Raw genomic sequence first — 26,095 nt, 5'->3', positions numbered from 1 at the left:
AAGGTTGAGGGAAATTTGTCCTCTGCCTTCGCCGCCGCTGGGGTGACCCGTATGGCCAGATGATGGTCAGAATCAGCTGGCTGGAGGCTTCACCTATTGTACATGTTTTAGTGGTTGGGGAAACCGGAGTACCCAGAGGAAACCTACACAGACACGGGGAGAACATGATAATTCCACACAGAAAGACCCCGTCCAGGTGGAACTCGAACCCGGGACCTTCGAGCTGTGAAGCGTGAGTGCTAACCACTACGCCGCCATTCTGCCCTTTTTCTGAAAGTTTAGGGTCTAAATACTTTTTTCCAAGTATATTTTTATTGTTTTATTGCCGGGTAATGATGATCAGTGCAGAATTGTTAGCGATACAAAGAAAATGTAAATTATTTTACTGCCAAAATGGAACTTAACTCCTCCTTAACTTATGGCAGAAAAAAACCAACAGACGGTGCATTTGTTTGAGTTGCATTTTATTCCATCGATAGTTAAATTGTACATATTCTGTATAAAAATACACAGCAGGACTTTTTGAATAGAAGACGAACACATGAACAATGTCCTGAGATGTGCACTCTTCTGTCTGAGGTGTGTCTGCGCTACAGTGTGAAGGTGGCTCGGCCCGGCTCTGCTCGGGACGTCCTGTGAGCCCCGTCAGCCAGCTCCAGCAGAGCCTGCACCAGCTGGCCCACTCTGCACAGGCCCTCCTCCAGCAGCAGCGAGGGGGGGCACAGCTGCTCCTGCGGGACATGCGCAACAGTCAGGCCAAGAGCATTGATTTAGCACCGAAAAGCAGCGTAAGAGTGAAATCATTCTCAGACTTTGTGCATGTCCCTCTCATACGTGGAGGGTTTATTGCCTCTCGCTCTGAAATGAAAACCTATTAAACACGACTCTGATTCGCAATAAGCAGCAGGCGTCTCGGAATAACCACAGCGCGGCCGGGGCGAGGTTGTAAACCACCGAGGCGGTTCCCCCTCCCCAAAAACAACCTTTGGATAAATTATAATATGAACCATTTCATTGAGACGCGGGCCACGATTCCACCAGCGCATACAAATGTAGCTTAAAAAGGCGATGAATGCGGAGATGTGTTTGGGCACAAAGGAGGCTGGCTTCGCTTTAGTGTCCTTCCCTCGCCGTCAGAAAGCCGCCAAGGTTTTCTCCTCAAAGGAATGAGCACAAAAAAATGTTAGCAGAATAAGTCCCTGAGAGCGGCTTGACAAAGGCTCAAGGTAAAAAAAAAACACAAAAAAAAGAAAACTTCCTTCGCTTTCACCAGTGGATGAATTCATTATTGTGAGGCAGGAAAATACATTTAAAGGAGTTGTTGCTGCAGTGTACAGTGGATTCAGGAAGTACTCATCCCCCTGCTTTCATGTGCTGTTCAAGAAATCTGTATTTCTAAAAAAAAATATCTACATTCGGGGTTATATAGAGGCTGTACTGTACCCTCCTCTTCGGCGCAGTGAATGGAACATAAACTTGTGAGACTGTTTCAAAAAAGCACAGTGAGAGAGAGCAATGAAATGGATCTTTTTGAGGGGAACGACCTGGAGAGCCGGTCGGTTGTCATGGACTGTGCTTGAACACCAGTAAGATGAAGGAGATGGTGATTGACTTCAGGAGGAAGACACTACCGCACACACCACTGAACATCTAGGGGGAGGACATTGAGGACAGTTTCAAGTGCCTGTGTGTTCACCTCAACAATAAACTGGACCAACTCCCTGTACAAGAAGGGCCAAGGTCGCCTCCACCTTCTGAGGAGACTGAGGTCGTTCGGAGTGAGCAGGCCTCTGCTCAGGACTTTTTATGACTCTGTGGTGGCCTCTGCTCTCCACTACACTGCCATGTGCTGGGCCCCGGGCAGCACAGAGCGGGACAAGAACAGACTGAACAAGCTGGTCAGGAGGGCCAGCTCTGGACTCTGTGGAGGAGGTGAGGGACAGGAGGGTATATGGACAACACCTCCCCCCTAGGGCTGGGCGCTATGGACTAAAAGTCAAATCCCGATATATTTAGGTTGAATATCGATATATGATATATATTTCCGCAAAGTGAGAGCTGTGAAAGGAAATGTTTAGTCAAAGCCAAGTAGTTTTGTTGAAAACACACTATAAAATGTAAACATAAACACACATAACAAAGCTCCGTAAGGTGCACATGTAAATAAAAAATGATCTTAAATAAAAAATAACCTAGAAAATAAAATAGGGCAAGCGTTTATATTTAAAGAGATAACAAAATAAAGTGCTCAGTTTAAGATAAACGTTTTAAAAATCGGCTTGAGATGACCTGTTTCTTTATGTTAACTTAATAGCTTATCTGAATGTGAAATATCCCGATATACACGATATGATCTAATTCCATATCTCATTAAAAAATATATCGATGTATCTGAAATATCGATACATCGCCCAGTCCTACTCCCGCCCACTGCATGGGACTGCAGAGGAGCTGAGCAGCTCTTTCAGTGGCAGACTGAGACACCCTCAGTGCAAGAAGGAGCCTTCATCCCCACTGCTGTCAGACTGTACAAGGCTGCGTCTACCTGCAATATTCTCTATTTATCAACCACCTGCACTGGGACTTTAAACTTTGCACTGCCAGTGCTGACATTTTGATGTTCTACATTTTATAGTCCGTTCTAATTTTATATTTTATTATTTATCATTTTTGCCCTTTAAAGCTTTTTACGCATTGTATATAAGACACCTCTATTTACTATTTATTATGCACAGTTCTTGTCTATTCTTGAGAGCTGATGTTACAGGTAAACGTCTCCATTGTGAGATCAATAAAGGATTATTTTATCTGGTCAAAACCAATACCTACAAAGTTTGTCGTGGGTCTAAAGGACGTAACAAATAAACACGTCATTACAATTATTTTAAACTAAACATATCCAGGACAGGAATATGCCGCTGTGGGAATAAATACCGGAGCAGTTTTCAGTGAATGCGCAATTACATAATGACCCTCCAGGCTGGGTTTGCACAGAATGCATAATAGCTGATTGTAGCAGGTTTGACTCTGTGATTAATGCATGTACATGACTCTTTCCAGTGTCCACGGGGACCAGTGGAGGTGTTGGTGGTGGTGCATACAGAAGACAGGCTGCAGACTGAAGCGAAAAACCTTTCATTTGAATAAAGGGAGACTGGTGCGTCACACTCACCTGTCCTGGGGCGGGATATCCTGGGATCCTACAAAGTGTGCTGCTGAGAGAGGTTAGTGCACAGAGCAGAGGAGGTCAGCGTGAGGTTAACTGCAGGCCTGGTCAAATGGGAAACCATCAGAACCAAACTTGGTCCTATTGTTCGACATAGAAGTCAAAGCCTCAATGCAGGAACAGCAATTTGGGCTTGGAGTAATAAGTAATGGTAGTAAAAGTAATGGTTGCAGTCAGCTAATTACAAAAACTGCAGTTTGCTAAATGTTGAAGCCTGTGTTACTGGGCAGCATCCAGAGTACCAGCTTCAGGGTAACAGCTGCCTATTTGCTGCCCTCTAGTGGTCAAAAGGGGCTCGATATTAATGCAACGCTGGTAGATTTTCACTTTTATAGTCACTTGTTTAGTCACGCCAGCTCTTTTGATATTTAATCTACACAGAATATAATCTTGTGCTTCAGTGTACGCCACATTTAAGTTATTTCAGGGTTTGAGAACAACATTCAGGCTGCTGCAGATAACCTCGTCACAGTAATCATCATGAAAAGCTGGAAAGTGGAGCGCACGAGCTGACAAACGCACACATGTTCAAAGTTTTTAATAATTTCTTTACAACAAGGAGCAAAAACTTCCATATAGATTTATATAAACTCAAAAAAAAAAGAGAGAGAGATTCTGAAGGTATGATATAAATATAAAGTACAACAATATCTCGGCTTCACTAACGTATTAAAGAATATAGCAAGGTCTGAGCCAGTCGGCGCTTCTCCAGTTTTGACAAAATATCCATCTGCATTCGAGCGGTACAAAGTTCATCTGAACAGCAGGCGAGGAAAATCTCATACAAAAAAAGCTTCAACAGGCGTCGGGGTGTTTTTTGTACAGCGGACAGTGTCTGAGACGTGAAATGGACGGACTACATTTCCCAGGGTGCATCTGTGGGTCGGCTTACAAAAGGATAGTGCTGTTTGAACAGAATGGCTTTTGTTTAGAAGCTGGTTTTACGTCACCGAGATTGGAAAATTATATGGTTAAGTCACAATATTAATAAGCTTTGAAAACGTTTAACCTTTGTATCGAATTGTGGAGTTTGGAAAGCTAAATTGTTTTTTTTTTAGTAAACATTGATGACATAGTAACACACAAGTCTGTAAAGCATTTCTGTTTTACATTTTGACCTACATTTCAATCTTTTTAACTTTTCGTCTTCTTCCAAATAACTTCTACTTCTTGTTTTTGACAAATGTTACTTCACATATCACAATCTCAACCGTGAAACACTTTGTCCTAAATATTATGAAATTCCAGATAACATTATTCTCTCGGTGACACAAATCTCTGCTCCTGTGCTAAGTTCACTTCGGTTTAGGTCCCTATGGGTTTTACATTGGCCTCTTTGATTGTAGCAGTGAAATGTTTAGTGTTGGCTTTAGTGTTCGGGCTCCATCAGTCCAGCGAGCTCTAATCAGCTTGTGGCGCTGAGCCGTGATCGATCAGAGGTGGTAAAAAAAACAGAAAAAAAAAAACAGCCCAGGCCGCTCTTGCTAAATGTAGCCCCAAAGCATCGGCGATTTACCAGCGCGACGCTAGGCTAACATCAACAATCGATGTTATTTAAACGGACGATAATTGAATATTGATCAGTATGGGCGGACCTCCGTGTGCATTATTTGAAGCACACGCCGTGCTTTCTCAAGGCTTTGTGCTGATTGGCTAACTGATCCTACTGAGGCCAATATTGTAGAATGATCTAAAACAAAATAAATTACAAAAAAAACAAGAATAATTTAAGTTGTTTACATTTTGTACACAAGAATATTAAACTTGTTTGGTCAAAATAACGACCAAACTCGGAATTCATGACCTCCTGGATCGCGGAGGTTTCGTACCGTCAGCTTGGCCACTTTAGGGACAACAGCGCCGCCTGCTGTCCCCGGTGAGTGGCGTAGTGGTCAGTCGCGTAAAGGCTAAAAGTCACATTCACATTTCATTTTCCGAAAAGGTTTAGAGAAGACAGAGCGGCTCCCAGGCACGACCAGCTCCACACAAGTGTCTCTCCAACGCCCGCTCATCTTTCTGAATCAACTCTGTCCCATTAACATGCGCTTAACAAACTGCAACATGCCGCTGTCCGCTCATCCTGACTCAAATGGACATTCAGGCTGTGGCTTTACTGCACTAAAGTAGCCCATCGATCACAATACAATCTAACAGAGTGAAGCTTTGGACGTAGTGCCTGGAACAGCTCTGCCCCGTCCCCACACCCTCCTGTAGTGTCAAACATGCTGTGCGTCGGAGGGGGAAGGCTAGGCTAAAGGCTAAGGCATCTCTTTCTGTCCTGTGCTCTGCGTGGTGCTTGTGTTATCCAGAACCGGGATTCTAGACAAAGAGCTTGAATGTTTTGTTTTTTTGTCACAAGGTGCTCGGCTGCGGGACGTCCCCAAAGCGCAGCCGCAGTAACGTGGGGGCACGCGTAGACGGGGGCGTGTCCTTTATGTGAGCAGGTAGCAGTAGAGCACGTAGAGCAGAGCCATGGCAGCGCTGTAGAAGAGCAGGAAGTCTGTGGACAGGAGCGACGACGGGGAGGACAGGGGCTCTTCCGCCGGGCACCCCGCCTCCTCCAGGGCCAGCAGCGCCCCCACACAGCGCAGCACAGTGGGCAGCTTACAGAGCAGCACATCAGAACACGCACACATGTCCATCTGGACAACGGGACAAGAGAGACGGGACGAGTTAGGGACACAAGCCACAGAGAAAGCACACAGACGTCAGCACAGGGCTCCCACACACTTCAATCACATACTCCATTACAGAGGCTCTGATTCTGTATGCTCATATCTCACACATCTTCATCCTCTTGCTCCCCTTCGCAGGGCTGGAGCATGGCTGTAGTGAAGCCTTTCAAGTGTTCTTACGTCGCTATGAGAGATCGTAGGACCTCAGAAGGAGCTTTTTGGGAGCTGATTACTTAAAGATGCGCTCGATCAACATTGTAACATGGTACAAAGCTCTAAAACAGGGGTAGGCAAGTTTGTGTCATGGAGGGCCAATTTTCTTCAATGCCAAAACACCAAGGGCCGAAACTCACTCTTGTAGCCCAAAGTAAAGCACCTTTTTTTCTACAAATATAAGTTTTGCACATAATATATGACCTATTCAGGTGTTTTGCTGGGAAATGTGAAAATATTGACAGTATCTTCCACATTTTAGAGTCCATTTTGGTCTCTGATTTATGAATAAATGTTTCTTCAAAATTCTCTTGGGGGCCAAAGGTTTTATGCTGGAGGGCCGAATTTGGCCCCCAGGCCTGACGTTGCCTACCCCTGCTCTAAAAAGTGGGTGTTGGACAGTCATGACAAGGAGTCATCGCAGAACCATGGGACACGAATGCAAAATATCTCTACACTATTTACAGTGGCCTTGAATAGATAATGTGGATATAAGACGGATGAAGTCACGTCTCCTTAGATGACCGTCCATTTCATCACCACACGGGCCTGACACTTATTCTGATACCTGTGCTTGTCCTGTTCATGAAGAAATTAGCTGCTATTAATAAATACTGAAGAGGACTTAACAATGTGAGAATGATCAATGCCTCGTGCCGAGTAGTTTCAGTTGTGTCCTGTCGACTCTGCATTTTGAAATAAAGTGTGTAGGACCCCTGTGATGAGCTCCTTAGGCAACAACATGTTCAGCAAAACATTTGAGAAACACTGAAACCGCCATAATTACAAACATCATGTTCAAAATAACTGATATGTCAATTATGTTTATGAAATTATGGCGGTTTTAGTCGTTGCAGATTTGTAGCTTTGAGCAGACTCCATCATAAGACACATTCATTATACAAATACTGCTTTGTGTTGTGCATAGTAAAATATGCACATTCATCTTTTTTTTTTTACTAACAAACTGCAAGAGCATAACATAAGAAGAGACTAACTTCTACAGGACAAATTAAAAAACAAAAAGATTTACCTCTGGGACCCCCAGTTTGCGACAGGCGGCGATGAAGTTCTCCACGTTGAGCCGACACTTGGCCTGGCTGAGTTTTGGCTGGAAAACAAAACAAAGTGAATTAATGATGTGTTTCCTTGTTGGGGAATTGAAGACGAGGCAATTTCAAGTGAATAGAGATTAGCGCCCCGCCTCATTCTTCTGTTCCTTGACTTGATTTATGCCCAGGAGATGCTGAGACACCACAGACGGATGACAAAGCAAAAAGCAAAGGAAATCATCTTTGTGATGCATGTTTAGGGAGAAGCGCCTGATGTCAAAGGTTTACATACGCTGGCAGAATTTTAGATTTTTTTTATTTTTTGGCCTTTTTGAGAATATGAACGATAACACAAAAGGTTGTTTTTTTTTCTGATCCAAAGTTTACACACCCCAGTTCTTAATACTGTGTTTTGCCCCCTTTAACATCAATGACAGGTTGAAGTCTTTTGTGGTAGTTGTGGATGGATAATTTACAAATAATGCTGGCCATTATTTTTGGCAAAAAGCCTCCAGTTCCTGTAAATTCCTGGCCTGGCTTGCAGAACTGCACATTTGAGATCTCCCCAGAGTGGTTCAATGATACTGGTCAGGAGACTGAGATGGCCACTCCAGAACCTTCACTTTATTCCGCTGGAGCCAATGAGAGGCCGACATGGCCTTGTGCTTTGGATCGTTGTCACGTTGGAACGTCCATGTCCCGTGTGCAGCTCCCAGCCTGATGAGTGCTGGTTTCATCCTTTCATCCTGAAATCAGTTTTGACCAAGTTCCCTGTAGCTCACACATCCCCAAAACATCAGTGATCCACCTCTGTGTGTCACTGTAGGAATGGTTCCTCGTTCATCACAGGCCTTGTTGACTCCTCCAAATGTAACTTTTATGGTTATGGACAAAAAGTTTTGGTTTCATTATGGTTTCATCATTCCAAATGACATTGTTTCAGAAATGTTGAGGCTTGTCTCTGTGCTGTTTGGCATATTGAAGTAATGGCTTTCTTCTGGAGACCGTTTTTCATCAAGTGCCTCCTTGTTGTGCATCTCGAAGCAGCTACACCACTTTTCTCAGAGTGCCCTGTATTTCAGTTATCTCTTGGTTTTTCTTTGCACCCACAATAATTTTCCTGCCAGTTGTCGCTGAATTTTTTGAGGGTCGACCTGACCGTGGTTTGGTTTCAACAGAATCCTGCATTTTCCACTTCTTAATAAGAGTTTGAACACTGCTGATTAATACTCTCAGTACCGTGGATATCTTTTTTAAATCCCTTTCCCATTTTATACACTTAAAACAACCTTTTCTCGCAGATCCTTTGACAATTCCTTTGCTTTCCTCATGAATCAGAAAGCAGAAACGTCAGTGCAGCACTAGATGAAAGATGCAAGGGTCTGTCAGGAGCCCGAAACTCACTGACCTTTAACACACAATAATAACAAACACAGGTCAAAGGTAAGGATGTTTACCTTTAGCAGCCATTCAAACCTGTGTCCACTTGTGTGCATATGATCAGGCCAAGGTCACCAGGGTATGTAAACTTTTGATCAGGGTCATTTTGGTCCTGTCTTTTTTCATTATAATCTAAAAAGAGTAAACTCAGTCTTTTGACCACAAATGGCTTCACACAAACACTAACTATGAAACCTTTTGTGTTATCTTTCATGTTCTCTGAAAAATAGTCAAACAATGAAAAATCCTGCCATGGTATATAAAACCTTTGAGCACAACTATACATGGTAAAAATTAATCTGAAAATCTAAGAAAAGCATCCAGGTTTTGCAATCAACTCCTTTGGCAGCCCCCAGGACCCCTTGCTTTGTCGGGGTCAGCACTCACCACAGCTGGGGAGGGGATGTGGATGATGGACACGGATCGGGGCCGGATGTGGTTGACCAGCTGACAAAGCACAGTGCCGTTGGACAGGGCCTCCCCCAGGTCCTCTGGGAGATTGACCTTCAGACGGGACTCCAGACTCTGGGGAGGAAGCAAAAGCAAGTCAATGTTATTATGAAAGCTTTGGGAATTACTGAATCCATCATTTATAAAACATTCACAAAGCATTCCACATCATATGTTTATCACAAATATTTGTGATTAAAAAAAAAACACATGGGAAAATGGCCAGTCTTGCTTTACAGACCAATTGTTTCAGAGCAGTGTTTTGAAGAGCAAAGACCTGTGTCGATATTATACTAACAGCTCCACCCAGTGGCTGTATGAAGAAATAGAAATTGTACTCAAACACATCCTCAAAGTCAAACCTATTTGCAGTTTGCAGTAGTATGTTCCCAACCATTGAAGTCTTTATAAATGACTGACAGATTATAATGAAAGCTTAGCATATTTCATTTCATTGATACAATTCATTTCACCTCATATTTACACAATTTAATTGGTGGAACAAATGCAGAACAAACAATTGACAAAAATGTCCTAATAGATGGGAGCAACATCCGGGGGAATTGGGGGAATCAAGAGTTAAAAATGACATTAGTGTGTATGTGGGAGCAGCGATATTCAGACTTATTAAAACGTGATCAGCACATTCAGCTGCTGAATGAACCATGTACCATTTACTCTCAAAACTACATCATAGGCATATAAAAGGGACAGACTGAAAGCTCAACAGTAATGACATTATTAAGCAACCAGCGAAAAGGTGACAAGTCATAATCATAGTTAGCATAGCTGCTGCTGCAACAGGTCACTCCCACTTCCTTTTCACATTCTCAGACGATCTTTCCTCATTCATTTCAATGGACGAGAGCTCCTGTTATCCTCCTAAAAGGGGCGGTAACCTTTTGGCGCCCCTGATGTGACGTAGATGTTGCTCCCATCTATAGGGGTTCAAATGTGTCTTTTTTTTTCTCTTCTCTGTAAACTTGAGCTTTAGTTCAGAATCATGCCTGATTTGAAGTGTTGTTATTGTAGATTTAGATCTGAACAGCTTGGAAACATTTGGTGAGTTCAAGGGGAACATGTTTTTTTTTACAAAAATTAGTTTCAGACTTTAGAAAATACTGTAAGAGTCTGAATTAGACACAGATGTGATTCTGAGAAAGAGGGAAGGAATTGGAGTGGTTTTAATGAAAAGCATTCTGACATTTTTCCACTGCTTTAGCTGTTAGAAAGAGGCTCCCACTAAGGCTGACATGTAGAAGTGTGTACCTTTCGTATCTGTGGGTTGTCCAGTCTGTCCTCTCTGGGCGAGCGCAGAGTTGTCCTGGATTCACTTCGCCCGGACTCGCCGAGTGTTAACCCTGAGAATAAAACCCAATGATCTGATAATGTCTCAAAATGCACTAAACATCAACAGCTGGGAGTTCAGAGGCGTTAGATCTTTGTACCTGCTGACTTGACTGTGGTCCGGGACGAGCTGCGGAACAGGAAGCTGTTGGGTTTCTGAGCCTGGCCCGGCGGAGAGGTCTTTGGGGAAGTCGGGACATCTAGCGCAAAACCAACAGAAGAAAATAAAACACAATGCACGACAAGTAAGCTTCAAATATGAGTCCATCATGCGCAGCACCTGTCCTGCTGTTGGAGCGCTGCAGGCACGGAGACACGTTTCTCAATTGTTCTGCGCTCTGTAACAGATGATAGAAAAGTGAGAAAAATAAAGTAGAGTCCATTATTTTCTTGCTTTTGAAGATCTTACACATAAATCTGACTTTACTTACGGCACATCTCTGTCGCGCAGCTGTGTGGGAATTGTTGCTTTCTGGTGAGCTGCCACTAGAGGGAGACACAACACAGCTTTTTACAACTGTACTCACTTCCTTAAACTTTGTGCAGGGCCTTATTTCATGAATGACAGAGAAAAGAAAGTCGGCTACAATATATTAACACTAAGGCTACGGTGGCACATGACTTATCTCAATATTTAAAGTAAAAGATAAGTGAAAGCATCATTTGTATCCCCCTTGCTCGACTTTAAGGAAGCTCAGATTATGACATTAAAAAAGCGTCTTCTCTTCAAACCCCCTAGTGGATGTTCTTGCTCTGCTCAGAATCTGTTGTATTTGGTGCAGCTCACCCTGACAGACTTCCTGTGTGCAGCGCTGGGGTCACATGACTTCCCGTCTTGCTGGATGAGCGCAGCAAACTGTGAGACAGAGTTAATTGAAATCAGTGGCGGCGCAGACAGATACACAGCTGGACCAACAGACTGACTGACGGACAGACAGGGGACAGGTCATGTGATATCCGTGACCAATCAGTTTGATCATCAAACCACCCCCACAGGGCTGCGCGTGACCCCCCAAGCTGTTTCCCTTTTACTCTCTGGGTAGGGGTTACTCAGGGTCAGAAGCTGAATGAAAGAAAGCCCTCGAGTGGCAGGAACAAATGCAAAGGGACATCTCAATCAAGCAGATCACAAACTAAAATATAGCTTGTAACATCCTGGCACCTTCTGGAGCTTCTTGGAGCCAACATAAGTGGCTTTAAGGGTGTTCAGAAGTTATTTGGTACAAGAAAAAGACATGAGAAAACAAATTTGTGACTCTACAACCTACCAAAGCCGACAATTTCCTCTTAAACCATTGGCTTTTTATTACCAGAAAAGGATAAGAAAAAAATTCAAATCTGATCAATCTGTGGCTATTAAAGACACAACAATACCTTTAGTCCAAATAATAGACATTTGCACAGGAGAGGTTTATAACAGAAATGCTGTCTAGGAAAAGGAAACCGATTTCAGAACAAGCTCTGAATGGGTTCCTTGTTTAAAAGAAAAAAGAAAAAAAAGAAAGTTTGTTGACTTTGGCGACCTTTGGCCACGTGCTGGAAGCCTCAATGTGTGGTATACAATGGGTTCAGAAAGTATGTAACCCACAATCTAATTCTTAAGTTATTATGATGTTTCAAAGTATTTTAGTCTATTTTCAGGATAGATGTTTCACAAATAGCTTGAACGAGGTTTGGGAACATTCTGATGACATGGTAGTATAAAAATGGATGGAAATTAGCTTTTAGTAACAACCTGGCGTGTTTACTTTCCAGCAAAGACCCAAAGTGCCTATTTTTCTCTGCCTAACACAATCATTCAAAGCTGAACTTCCTCTTACGACACTGGTATTGCACAGACCATTTTAGCTTTCCAAACACAAGCCTCTAAAACCATCCCCTGTAAGCTGCTTTTATAATCGCACTAACGGCTAATGAGACAGCAGCAGTGAAGACGTCCTGTGGAGCGCTGGTGTGTACCTGGCTTTCTCCCGCTGCTGCTGCTGTTGCCTCTCCCGCTCCTGCCAAATCTGCAGCGTCCCCGGCCTCCGGCGCTCCTCCAGCGTGGGGCTGGACGGAGACAGGACGGGGGACGACGACGTGGACGAGGGGCTGCAGATGTCCACATGGAGACTGGACCTGAGCGGAACAGAAATATACAACATAGGTTTAAAAGTCACCGTGCCGTGCTTTGAAGGAAATACGTACAAGCCTTGACATCACGGTGTTAGCACAAAGAGACACTGATAGGACTAAAATAGGGCAAAACAAAGGCTGAACAAAAGCCAAAAAGGCATGTGAAGCCTGTGAAGCCTGTGAAGCTGTGATCATTAGCTGCCAAATGACTAAACCTGACATGACGGAATGAAGCTACAAATAGTCAAAGCTGCAGAACCCGCTTTTCCCCCGTTCATAAACGCCAACAGAGGGCGGAAGTTCAAGTCAAGCTGCCCCCAACTCTTTTCTAGCTCCCCCAAAAACCTCCCAAAGCTTCATGTGCATGTTACACCATTGCACGAACTCAAACAAATCCCAGCGCATCAGCCTTTTCCTCGTGGTTTGCAATCAATGCTCGTTTTCAGAAGCACCACAGAAAAGAAAAACGACTTCTCTTTATTTTGGTGTCTTCTTAAAAATAAAACTGGATCATATTTCCAAATGCTATGAGGATCGTCGGGATGTTTGTATGAGGTTTTCTTGTAAAAGCCGATCAATTGTTTCGATATCCAGGACACCTATTTTTTTGTGCGACACAGTTCCTTTGTGTCAATTCAATGCTGTTTAGAAAATGCGCGTCCAGGTCCCGTTTGGAGTTGGTGTGTGTCCTATTTTCGGAGGTCCCAGAGGAAGTGTGGGGGCCTGGACGTGGAGCATCCGTTGAGTATGTTTACAGAAGCATTCTTCCCCCTGTGAAGGAGACAGGCTGCTGCTGCTGCTGCTCTCGTCTCAATGGATCACTGTGCATTTGGGTAATAAGTCTGAGAGTGCTGCGCTTAGTCATTTGTCCTGAGTGCACTGACTGGAGCTGGCGCTCACAAAAACAACCCTGTACTGCTACTGTGGCTTCTAAACAGCACAGACACTAAAAGGGACTGCTCATGTTTTACGATGATGTATTAAGATAATTCACAGATCTAGTGGTTTTCTAGGCATTTACTTAACAACTGTCAGAATTTGGTGGCGCGAACAACAACATCACAAGGTGCAAAATTTGAAGCAGCGACAAAATAATGTAGTTTTCGAACCAAACAGGGGTTATAAATGTTTTCAAATGTTTACATCTGGCTCGTTTACAAAGATAAAATCATAAATGTGTTGATTTGAAGGTGTAGAGTTATAAACAAAGTAGGCACCTTGAGTGTTGTGACTTTCCTCTTTATTTCATTGAACTGGAGCAGCTCTGAGTAGGCTGTCCATCAGCTTCAGGACGGCTCCCCACGTCCTTTTAAAGTCCTTATGAAGAGCTCAGGGTCTTATTGAAGACACTGAAGGAGTTCTTGTGTTTCGCTGTTCCTTTCATCCATAGGCGTCTCCGATATGCGAGTGCGAGCCGCGCGTCCTGCTGCTGTTCCGATTCCCGTTTCTTTTCCTTTCGCTTTCGAGGAGTCTATGATCATAATCTTCATAATCTCCAGTCCTGTGGCCACCGTTTGCTGCAGGTTTTCCCGTGGCCTGTGCGTAGTGAAGCGCACAGCACCTGCGAGATGCCCCTGAACCAGTGCGTATCTACAGCTGGACGCGTGAGCGCGGTGCAAACATGGACAAAATATTTGGAGACAGACTCAAATCGCTGGCAGTAGGGCTAATTTAAAGCCAAAGAATAAAGATTTAGATAAGCAAATTGTAAAATCAAAGGTTGACAAATATACACAGAAGATGTCAAGTCCAGCATTTGACGGTGTAACAGGTTGAGTAGCGAACGAGCTGGAGTAATTGCAGTAGTAGAAAAAGCCAAATGTTGTTTTCAGAAAGTCCTTGAAGCCCTTCAGGAAATCAAATAAGCAAAAGAAAACACGCTCGCTGTAAAGTAATAAAAACCTTGTGCCTTGTCTAAACAGCAACAATAGCATCGCACCACAATGATATGGAAACAAAGGCTCTATTTACAGACCACCAATAACCTTTACTGTTATCACTTGTAGAAACTGTCCTCGATTTTGCAACTGTCTTTGTGCAGGTGGGCAGCGCATCACGTGGACCCAGCAGCTCCGAGTCGGTCACAACTATCAGCGTGTAAAAGTTATGGGAACTGCGAGATGTTGACTTTTCCCAGCTCCTCAAACAGACAGCGGAGTGTGACCTTGTGGAGGGCGGAAGGAAGCGGCGCAGAAGATGATAAACCATAGGGAGCCTTTATCTCAGCCTGTGACAGTGTGCACACTCAGACTAATGTTCGCTGGCCCCGCTGTTAGTGAGGCTACAGCAGAAGTTACTTATTGGCTGGATGGATGAGCGCACTTACAGTCAACAGAGGAGGCTGTGCTCGAATAGGAAGCGTTCATTACCTGGAGGTTCTATAGTGATCGAGAGGGGAACACACCAAGGTACTTCAGGGCGGTCAAGGTGTCAATTCAGCAAAGTTTTGTGTTTGATAGTTTTGACAACATATTTTAATTTAGTTTTAGTCTTAGTCTTTTGACTAAAATGTAATTTAATTTTAGTCAAGTTTTAAATCTTTACAAATTTTAGTCGACTAAAATTGCATGTCAATTTAGTCGACTAAATTTAAGACTTTAATTTAATCGGCTTTGCTTTTATAATATGTATTATAATCATATTTAATAAAGCTCTTCTGCTTTATGGAGCTGCTCCACATGAACAAAGCTCAGAGCTGCTCCTTTGGCAGAGGATTTACATGATCTGAGGCTCGTTCAGACGGTCAATAGAACTTTGGATGATTTTAGTCTCTCCTTTTCATTTTTATTTAGTCTCATTTTTGTCGACTAAATTATCTGGACATTTTAGTCATAGTTTTTAAATTTAGTTTTAGTCCAATTTTAGTTGTCAAAAATATCACTTTGACTAAAATTAAGACTAAATGTTTTAGTCGACGAAATTAACACTGGCCAAAACTGACCTAAAAGTTTTTGTTTTTGAGTTTCTTCTGCATTTGTGTCACGTTTTTTGACAAATTGTTTTGGCTTTGTTGTTGTGTTTTTGTCCCTTTTTAAATTGTTTTTTTTTATTGTGTTATTGTTACTTTCCCAGCACGGTTTTGTTGCATTTTTATCATGTTTTTTTGTCATATTTACATTGCTTTATAGTCACATTGTTGTTGCATTTTTGTTTACAGCCTACAGGCCAGAGCATCTATGCTTCATTTGTAAGCCATATACCGTAGTTCCTGTGTATGTGTAAGATCTGTGTGAGTAAAACACAACCTACAGATGGTGGACAGTAGGTAACTGATTAAAATAAGACTATATCTGGCCGTTGATGCAGCAGATGACAGGAGCTCTTGAGCCCCATCAAGAACGTTTTCCAAAGACCACAACCCACTGACACTGAACCCACTGACAATGATCACAGCTCACATTCGTGTCCCAACACTTCGACAATTAGCCATATCAAACCTTGCATACTGTAAAATGCATCAATGTTGCAAAATCAAGCGACACTGGGCACTACCTTTGATTTAAATACCACTTAGCACAATCCTTTTTAACGTACACATAAACTCTCATCTCTGGACTGACCTGCATGCTGCTGTGGACTCGTGGCTTGGGGGAGCTCCGCATCTCTCCTTCAGCTCCTGGAAAATCAATAAACACGTCGATACGTCAGTGTTCAGAGGTATGTACAGAGAAGACAGCCCCTTAGGACAAGGCACAAGGCAAGCTAATGAGTGAATACCGGCGGGGGTGCAGTCAGGGGGGGCGTGAGGGCATCCATCCTCATCTCCTCCTCTTCCTCTTCCGTCACACTGCTGTCGATGAAGTCCACTTGCTCTACATCGCCGTTCACTGAGGACACAAGAGGGGGGAAGTGTTTTTTAATAAGGAAGTGTAAAATTAGATCTAGGTGGAACGGCAATCACCGACTAATCATCATCAGAGTCCGAAGAGCACGAGGCTCAGGTTCGTCTAATAATAGTTGATAAGGACAATAGTTCTCCTCTAAAAACAACTACAGCAGCATTACAATAAACAGTCAATATGCAACAAAGACAATAAAGTTCAACAATGTCACACGCAGATGTAGGGCTGGGTACCGTTACCAGTACTTAAATGATATTTGTTTTTTTCATTACTGATACCTATGCTTGAGTATTTGTCATCTAGAACCTTAAAACAGAATAATAATGTGTGGAAAATCTGCAAATTTACAATATTAGGCTCATCTCCAATGCCAAGAAATATGTGAAAAATGGGGAATAATGGGAGAAATTGTGGCAAAAAAATGTGGAAAAAAGAAAACAATTGGGAGAAAATAGAGAAAATATTAGTAATTTTTTTTACTTTTTCGATACCTAGACTTTCTGATACCACATGGGGTTCGTTAAACGATACCCAGCCCTATGTATATGTGCACTCCTCCACTTGTAAAGAATCTATAAGACCAAGGACTGGCTGTTGCTCTAACCTCAATAATACATGAAATATATATGAACTATAAATCATTATTATTTCACTCTGCAGCAGTGAGTTCAATAATGTGGTTTTAGCTGCTCTAGTTTTTATTTTAAACGCCAACATGGCTTGAGAGGTGTTGCCAATGTTTATGTAATAAATATGACAATATAAAAGGCTGAACAACAAACACTGAAACTACTATCCGACTAAACAGAATCCAAATGGTTGGTGCAGAACAATCATGTATCATTTACCCTTGGTGGACTGTATATGGGCCACGTCCTCCTCGTCCTCCTCGTCCAGGTTGTGCGTGTCTTTGCTGACCTCGGCCAGACGGAGGGAGCGCTCGGAGAAGTCGTCTGCAGACTGACACAGGACAAGGCACCCCGTCACTCACACAGGACAGGAACACGCCAGAGCGATGAGAGCGCATTGATTTATTTCTGAGTGTGGACCCGGTTTCACTTCCATTCCCACTCACCGCTGCATAGATTTATGTGAGTAGGAGGAAGGACGCTTCACCTCGCTTTGTGTGGGCGGGTATAGGTAGGCGACGCTTCTATTTTCAGCGAATAAATAAGTACATGCAAGGATCGCAGCCTGAATACAAGCAAGACAATGTGATATACCAAGTTCGTGGTAAAGCATCTACTTCAGGAGGTGTTGTTTTCTTGTGCAACACACTAAAAGCAGAAACACAGCAATAATAATAACACTCATTTTGAGAATCCTCCAAAACCCTGCAGGGCTTTGGATCATTTCTGAATGCGCTTTCTGTCAACATATACAATAGCTCCATACATTCACCTCCAACACTGAAGTTGCTTGTGTAAAAAGAACAGCTTGTCCAACTTTTATTGGGCGTTTTGTTAGGTCGCGAGTTGTTTCTTTCCCAGGAATCAGCCAGCCCCCCCGGGTCCCGCTCCCCGCTCTCCCCCGTGTGGCGCCCTCATTAGTCCGATCACTGGCGCTGACCACTGCGGCGGGGCGACGTCAGGACAGTCGACGCCTGTGCGACACATTGCGCAGTGATTCTGACACATCCAGGGTAACCACACGGGAGGGACAGACGCGCTTCCCTTCTGCCGCCGAGGCACATTCTTTCTCACAGCTCCGCGTTTCCATGGATACGGCTCAGCGCACGCCATCTCTTAGAACGCCGCGTAGTTTGGGTGAAATTTAAAAGAAAAATGGAAGAAAAGAAACAATTCTAATGGCGCCGTTAACGACTCAGACACTGTGGGAATGCTACAAATCGTTATCATTATAGTGCCTCTATTTAAGTGTACTTTCATAGATATATATATATACGATAAAAACCACGGTCTCTACTCAGTCTTACCTCGTTCCCAGACCAGCGCTTACTGCCGCTGTCCACGCTGTTGAAGCCAGAGTCCAGCCCTCCGAACTGACCTGGGAACAGCTCCTGCTCCGACAAGCTGCAGGGGACACACAACATAATGGTTAAGTGGGTCACTCGGCCTCAGGGTAAACACTGCACGTTTGCTCTCACACACAAATATTTCTTTATCGCTGGCCTTGGTGCTTGGTGTTTTGGAACAGCCACTGGGAGTTTAAATCTTAAATAACCTCTGTGTGTGTAATCAGTGTTAAGTGACTACAGTCCTATTCATAACAAAAATCATCCATAAGTATCTTCCCAAAACGGTCGAGTCCTAAACCGTACCAGCTGTTGAAGCCGGTGGGCCGGAGGTGCCTCTCCAGCTCCTCGGTGCTCCTCTTGCAGGCCTCCATGTTGAGGTACTTGAAGATGTGGTATTTGCCTTTGGAGCAGATCTGCGCGGGGGGCAGGATGAGCGGGTTGTTGTCCAGGGAGATGCTCTGGAGGTGCCGCAGGTGCCGGTAGCACACGGGCACGTGGGAAATGCGATTGCAGGACACATCGAGGCGGACCAGTGGGAGTTCAGATATTTCTGGCGGAGGAAAATAAAAGGTTGTTATGTACCAAGAGAGGCTTTTTAAAGTACTTTTGCAACAGGTTACGTAAAGACACTCACAGAGAATGAAATGAGTGCAGCTATTGTTTCAAAAAGACAATAGGAAAATAGGCCCTTTAAAATGCAGGCAAAGTACACTTCACATACTTTTAACCTCTTAACCCCCACTTGAACGGAGGGCATTTGATCAAATCTGCCCAAATCTAAAAGCTTCTTACAGCCTACAGGCCAGCGTAACACCTCATTTGAAAGCTAAGACCTACCAAAATGATCTAAGATTTTTCCTCATTGTGTTTCCATGCATTGTTGCCACGTAGTCGCCACGTTTTTGTTTCTTTTTCTGTGCTTTTTTGTTGCGTTTTTGTAACTTTTTTGCAGAGGTGGGACTCGAGTCACAATTTTCGGGACATGAGACTTACTTGACCAAAGCTCCAATTTAACTTAGATCTTGCTGTTTGTGACTTGAGACTTAACTTAGACTTGAGGCCAATGACTCTCAATGACTTGCTGTGAGATTATATTTATCATTATTATTGATTATTATTTCCTGACACCGCACGGCAGGAGGAAATGTTTGTTTCTTTGGATGCATTAAAAGTGTTTTACAGTGAGTGAAGAGGTGAAGATTCATAATGGACATTTATTAAGGACAGTAAAACGTTCAAAAACCTCCCGAAGTAGCCTAGCCTACGACGCCGTAAGAGCTGGATTAATTGACAAAAATCTTGGGGGAGGTTCAGTGTTTAGTTGCTATTTTACGCAGCCACACAGAGCCCAGTGACAGCGGAACTGAAGGCTGTGCAGAATCTACTGTGAGCAGGGGCGAATCCAAGCTTACAGGGGTCTCGGGCATTACAGGGGAAACTAACAAAAATAAAAATATTACTTTATTTTTATCTTTCAGACTGCAGGGAAAAGCCACTCATGTTTAACAGACTTTGTTTCAATTTTGGCGATTAAATATTAATCAGACTTTAAATCCAAATCCATTCAATTTTGAAAAGTTTGATTTTAGCCTAAATTTTCAAAATCGCTAAATGTTGAGAAAGCAATTTTCATGTAGATTGTAAACACATTTAAGAAGAATTAAAAATAAGGCTTAACGCTGACGTTTGTGATTTGATGTGACCCCATGACCAATTGACTTAGACTTGCTTGGGCCTTTGACATTTTTGCACTAAAGGCAAGTCCAAATCGGGTCCATGTCAACTTTATTTCTATAGCACATTTAGAATGCGAAAAGCCCAAAGTGTTTAACAGATTGATGAGAAAAACACAGTAAAAAGACAACTACAATTGTCACATTTTTGGTACATATCTTTTTTTAATCACATTTTGACCCTTTTTTTAAATCACTTTTTCATCTTCGTTTAAAGGGGCTGGATTCAAGTTCGCCATTTTATACTCACTACTGCCACCTCAGGCCATATGTGTAACTGCACCTTCTATATTAAGCTTGTGCATGACGGCAATTCGGGCCGAAGTGACACATTTTTGAGTGACCGTACAGGATTTTAGAGGCAGTTGTGGTGAACAGGTCTGAGCTCATTCTACACATTAGGACATGGCTGGAACATGTAGGGGGAGGAAAATACATAATTTTAACATTTTTAAACTCCCTATAGTCCCTTTAATCTCGTTTTCGTCGCTATTTGATGCCTTTTTCGAGATGCTTTTAGACTTGGGTGATGCCTGGATACCTGGATAATAACTGGAGAAAGTGTGCTCGGTTAAGGTGGGGGTTAAGAGGTTAACTTACAAATCTTTTTTTCTACTGCGTAAATCAGTAAAAGTTGTATTTGATTTGGCTGTAAGCATTAGTCATCAGTTGTAGACGTAGTAAGTTTTTACTCACTAACAGCTTTGTTCAAGACTTCACTTTTACCTAAATGACATTAGTGTTCAGCCTTTTCCAAGAGTTTCTCAGGTTAAACTTAAGCAAACTGAATCTGTCTATAAGCCACTTCAAAGAGGGCACCCAAAATGAAATTACGCTGTGCATGACATTGCAGCTCCAGTTCCCATATGTCTTAGAAAGATTTCTACGTTACAGGAAGGACTTCAGCACCTACTTCGATATCGGAAGTTCTTCTAATACGCACTTTGTTTTTAATAGCAAATCAATACGGCTAAAATTCTCCAGGCACTTATCCAAACAGACAGCTGTGATATACCACTCATTCTAATGCCATAGAAATTACTTTGATTGTTTCTAGCACAGTATAATGGATTCAGGAAGTACTCATAGCTCTGAAATTGGATAATGATAAAGTTCAGATCAAGGATGTTAGACCTAATGCAGCAGTGACTTAAGCAGACGAGCTTGTACCTTCGGGCAAAGATGTGAGCTGGTTCCTCCGCAGATTCAGGTCTCGCAGACACTCCAACTGCCCGAGCTCTGGGGGCAAACACTGCAGCTCGTTACAGCTGACGTCCTGTGGGACAAGAGGAGCAAGACAGTTACTCACTCATCTTTATCATCAGATTAAAACAAAAGCAGATCTTCCTCGACTAAGAGTTAATAAGCATTTCAAAGTGGTGGGTGGATCTGTGTGGGAGGGTGTGTGTGGTTACCAGCTGGCGGAGGTGTGTGAGCGCGTATATGGAAGCGGGCAGCGTGGACAGCTTGTTGTTACTGACGATGAGCACTCTCAGGAGGGGAAGCTGGAACACCGACGGGGGTAGACTGGACAGGAGGTTTCGACTGGGGACACAAGTGCAGAAAAGGACATGAAAGTTACATATGCAAACTCTTCCAGTTCTTCCAGGCAGTAGACATGAATTTTTCTTTTAAATACAAACAATGAAAGAGGAAGCCATTAAATGAAAATACTAGTTGAGATGCTATAAATAGTCCTAACATATTTGCATCATCTCTTCACAGGGACGACTTTTTATGCACATTTCACAACTTGCAGGGTCAGGGTTTGTCCTCCGTACTTTGTACAGGATGACATCTTATAGAATTTTCATTGTTTATTTGATAAAAGCTACAATCTTGAAACATGAAACGGGCTCGAGTCATCTTCTGTACTCTGTAGTTGAAGTGTCTAACATTTCGTCTCTCATCCAAAAAGCTTCGTCAGCGCACTAAGGGTCAGCCCAGCTCACATCTCAGATAAAGGCCACAGGGAGGAGTTCAGCTTCGACTACAGAGTACAGAAGATGACTCAAGAACCTTCATTGAAGATAGCCAACGCCTGTACGACAGAGCCGACAGAGACATATAACAGTCATCTTTCACAAAGAAAACTTTAAAAAAAACAGTAAACCATAGTGTTGGTCATTACTGAACTTGAATTGCTGAACTTGATAACCACTAAGATCTACAGGAAACAAAATAGATGGAGCAGACCTGTCAGTCCATTACCTCCTACAGATAAAGGGGAACAGCATGAGAACAACACTCTCTGGATTCATAAGTTCTCATAAGGTCTTCCTTGTTTGGGCTTGCAAACAAAACAGAAGATCCACAATAACAGACTCTCCACCTCTTCTTCAATCACTTCACCAACACATGTATACCAAGTGTCACGGATGAAAGGCTTGGGGCATCAATGTCTTCTGTGCGACACAACGCTCCCCAGTCGTCCATTTTAGATTTTTTTCACGTCCAGTCAAAAAACACATGGCATTTAGTCAATGAGATGCCTGCTTAGAGATTGTGCTGTAGATTATGACTATTCATCCTGGAAATGATGAGAAATGAAGGTCAAGTAGTTCAGTGTGAAAGCTGACTCACACTTGACTACCAAATGTTTACAAAAGGTGGCATGTTTTGTTTTGTTTTGTGATCTGGTTTACGTTTCAGGCACCATTTAGCATTCACAAACAGGAAGTGACATCACACTCCATGACCGTGACCTCTCAGTTTACCCTGGTCTCTCTTATCAGCTCTAAAACACTGTGAGATCCAGTCCTCCGTGCTCTCCCCTACACTGTGAGGCCCTACTTGTCCATTTCCCATGGATAGTTTGAGAACCTCAGACTTGCACGACGTACAGTAATACCATCATGCACAGTATATTTGCACAGAGGCCACACTTTTGCTACATGTCTTCGGAGCCAGCTGGAGGGTTAGCGGTCGCCTAGCAACAGTACCATTACAGTGTGTGGGATGGGAGTGTTGGTATGGCGCTGTTACTGGAAGGAAGATTTGGACAGCTCGGATAGATTCCCGGGCTTTGTGCAAACACTGAGGCTTAACTTTCAAACATTCGAGACAGAGCGGACCCAGAAAATGAACAGTATATATCATTATACCATGCCCAGAATAAAGTACTGTCCATCAAGAAAGTCAAACATTTTCAAATGGATATAACTTTTAAACATAGAATTAATGGTGGACCAAATGGTGCTTTTGCAGAACTGAAGACTGGCTCCATGAAGTTTTATTTGTAGAGCTGTGTAAATATGTGATATGTGAGAATGTGAACAAAGCGACAGTTTTTCACTTTATCAGAAAAGTGTCTTCTCAATCAAAGTGTCTAAGTGTCAAAGTTAGCATCAACCGCTACATGACACAAGTTACCATCTATGTAATTGAACAGAAAGTAGCATAGGCATTTAGAGCAACTAGTGCCGAAAGCTAAAGCTAACTTTGAGTTGATATTGACAATAGCAGTGGTTCTTTGTTCATATAAATGTATTTTTCACAGTCAATCTTTACAACCAGGTTACTACGAGAACTTGTGGCTTTGACTCCAAGATAGAGAAAGCTTTAAGAAAATACTGAACATCAATATTAACATCAAGCTACACTGGCTAATGTTTTTAAACTAGACCTAGCTACACTGGCCAATGTTTTTATGCTACATGGAGAACTTTAATTGGCGTGCTTACAGTTTATGATGCATGGAAGCCACTGCCAGACAAAGTGGGTCTCATGTGACAGCTCTGTTTTTGTGCTAGACATTACTGGAGTAATTTGCTGAGGTCCCAGATCAAAATCGTTACAACGGACTGTAATTTGAGATGAGAAGTGACTAAATGTGAGAAGGAACACTTCTGACATTCTAGTGCAGTGAGTTGTGTAAGACTTTACCCATAACTAACAAATACTGTAGTTTGTTGTGAACAGTGTAACTTTTTAATTTATGTTGATGTTTGATGATGATTATATCTGAACAAAATCGGACTAAACATTCACAAAGGAAAACAAGATCCGAGGTCCTTCAATTGCATTTTTTTTCTACCTTTTCATTCAAAGTGTACCAAACTATGCAAATACCCCTTCAAGAACCAAATCTAACTATCTCTACATTTTGTAAATGGTCTTTGAAGCCATGCAATATGGATATGATCAAATATAACACTCACTAAACATAAATGTATGGTCAAAATGAACATTCCCTGTAGCAAGCTAGAGCCCTGTTCTGGAGGTGGGGTACCTGAGGTTGAGGTAGGTGAGGGCCTGCAGGTTGGCAAGGCTGGAGGACAGTAAACGCATTCCATTGTGGTACAGGCTGAGCGTCTCCAGAGAGATGAACTGACACAGCTCCTCAGGCAGCTCACACAGGCGGTTCTTGGACAGGTCTGCAGACAAAGAGAAACAAACATTTATTTATGTTGCATGAGTTCTTTTGACGGTGTTTTGATTGCAATAATACCTGAGGAATAACTAGTTTGAGAAGGCAAATTTCATTTACAATAAACAACTTCTGACCGACAACTAATCCCAGACTCCCCCCTTGAGAACTGTCAGTTTATAACCAACATAGAAGGTTTCACATTTTTGCATTTTTACACTGATTCCCATGAGTGCTTCCACAATACTTTTACCTTTACCCTGTAATTAGCGGTCAGTTTAGGTTTATAAAAAGAAAAGAGAAACCTATGCTGTGACAGAATGTTGGCCGGGCCTCAAAATGTCCCCTTTGGTCCAAACTGGGTGAACGTGTCTGGAAATAACCACTTCCTACTGATGTTTCCGCTGTCACCGTATGTAGGCCAATCTCCCCTCTCATTACAAGTTCAATCAACGATTCTAATGGACCCATTTGTAAATGTCTGTCAGGAGAGAAGTCAAAGATTCTAGGAAATGGCTGCAACAATCTAGAAAGGGTTGAACTGATCATTGTTTGGGTCCACAAATTTGCCATATCCATCTTCTGGCTTATCAATCTTTCAACTGACAACAATCCTACCTACATAATTTAAATAGAAACCAATTCAAATAATATAGGTAGTATTATACCGGAGACATTGAAATTACAGCCATGTAGATGTTCCATGTGGATAGACCCAGTAAGACAAAGGCATCTTAGTATGTTAGGATATCAAATGAGCACACAGTCATTCCCTGCCAACAATTCCCATACACGGCTCTTTTCCAAGCCATTATAATATCTCCTGACCAATCATACCTTACACGCATTTTTCCACCTCCCACATACTGACGATACCTCCAGATTGCCCCTGTCACCACTACAGCAAGCCTCCTACTTTCAGCCACTACTGGGACGGCGCAAAGTGGGAGCGTGCGGCACATCCGACAGCGCTGATAGACAGTCTATAAAAGTGCAGAGATTTTTGAAAAAAGCGCTATTAGCACATAGCATTCACTGGCAGCAGGAAGAGCCAGTCTGTCAATGGCAGACGGCCCAATGGGTCTGTATTGATCGCTGATGGATGCAGGCGCTTGGAGGAGGAGATGGGAGTGCTCTCTTTGTCATCCACTTCTTTAATATGAGCTGGAGAACCTACTGGGCTCGCTTCACAAGGAAATTATTTGGCAACTTAATGTTCATCAATTCAGTTCAGTTCAGTTCGAAATGGTCGTTTTCTGTAATTTTCAATGCCACGTGGAAATGGAAACTCTTCAGCTGCTTACTCAACATTGTTCTGTACTCTACAACACTTGACTTTGAAATTTCTTTAAAAGGTCTAGGCAATTTTCAGGCATTTTCTTAAACTTATTCCTTGTCCACACAACTGCACTGAATACAAAATACAAAAAAAAAAGGCAATAAACTACCTTAATTTCTCTGGCAAAAATGCAAGTGACATTTTCTCTAGTTCCAACGCATAGTATTCTTGTCCTACATTTTAATCACTAGTCTTGGGTCTGTGTTGTTTACAGCGTAGCTCTATTCTTGGCCAACATAAAAATCCACGCTCGAGTAGCAAACAACCAAACAAAGGGAAAAATGTGACAAAGTTGGCTTCCCTCGGCCGGGCTGCA

At 42.7% G+C, this 26,095-nt stretch overlaps 1 protein-coding gene across 3 annotated transcripts in view; it reads right to left on the bottom strand.

Moving 5' to 3' along the window:
• Positions 1 to 555: 555 nt before the first annotated feature.
• Positions 556 to 26,095, bottom strand: part of lrch4 (leucine-rich repeats and calponin homology (CH) domain containing 4) — a 44,002-nt gene continuing 18,462 nt past the window's right edge. The window contains exons 2-18 of one of the 3 annotated variants that reach the window (XM_079579817.1): positions 24,303 to 24,447; positions 21,487 to 21,616; positions 21,242 to 21,347; positions 18,642 to 18,888; positions 18,297 to 18,393; positions 17,209 to 17,320; positions 16,236 to 16,345; positions 16,079 to 16,134; positions 12,363 to 12,521; positions 11,191 to 11,259; positions 10,835 to 10,889; positions 10,684 to 10,741; positions 10,505 to 10,603; positions 10,326 to 10,417; positions 8,994 to 9,131; positions 7,148 to 7,225; positions 556 to 731 (exon numbers count right to left, since the gene is read on the bottom strand). In XM_079579817.1, coding sequence (XP_079435943.1) covers positions 591 to 731; positions 7,148 to 7,225; positions 8,994 to 9,131; positions 10,326 to 10,417; positions 10,505 to 10,603; positions 10,684 to 10,741; positions 10,835 to 10,889; positions 11,191 to 11,259; positions 12,363 to 12,521; positions 16,079 to 16,134; positions 16,236 to 16,345; positions 17,209 to 17,320; positions 18,297 to 18,393; positions 18,642 to 18,888; positions 21,242 to 21,347; positions 21,487 to 21,616; positions 24,303 to 24,447 — 1,892 coding nt within the window. In that variant the 3' untranslated portion in view covers positions 556 to 590. Of the gene's footprint in view, positions 732 to 5,565; positions 5,869 to 7,147; positions 7,226 to 8,993; positions 9,132 to 10,325; positions 10,418 to 10,504; positions 10,604 to 10,683; positions 10,742 to 10,834; positions 10,890 to 11,190; positions 11,260 to 12,362; positions 12,522 to 16,078; positions 16,135 to 16,235; positions 16,346 to 17,208; positions 17,321 to 18,296; positions 18,394 to 18,641; positions 18,889 to 21,241; positions 21,348 to 21,486; positions 21,617 to 24,302; positions 24,448 to 26,095 lie in introns of those variants that run through there. The other 2 variants (XM_079579816.1, XM_079579815.1) reach the window with 2 other exon arrangements.

Source organism: Gobius niger (assembly GCF_951799975.1).
Source record: "Gobius niger genome assembly, chromosome: 21".
In the NCBI taxonomy this organism is placed as follows: Eukaryota; Metazoa; Chordata; class Actinopteri; order Gobiiformes; family Gobiidae; genus Gobius; species Gobius niger.
This window is presented reverse-complemented; position numbering and strand designations above follow the sequence as displayed.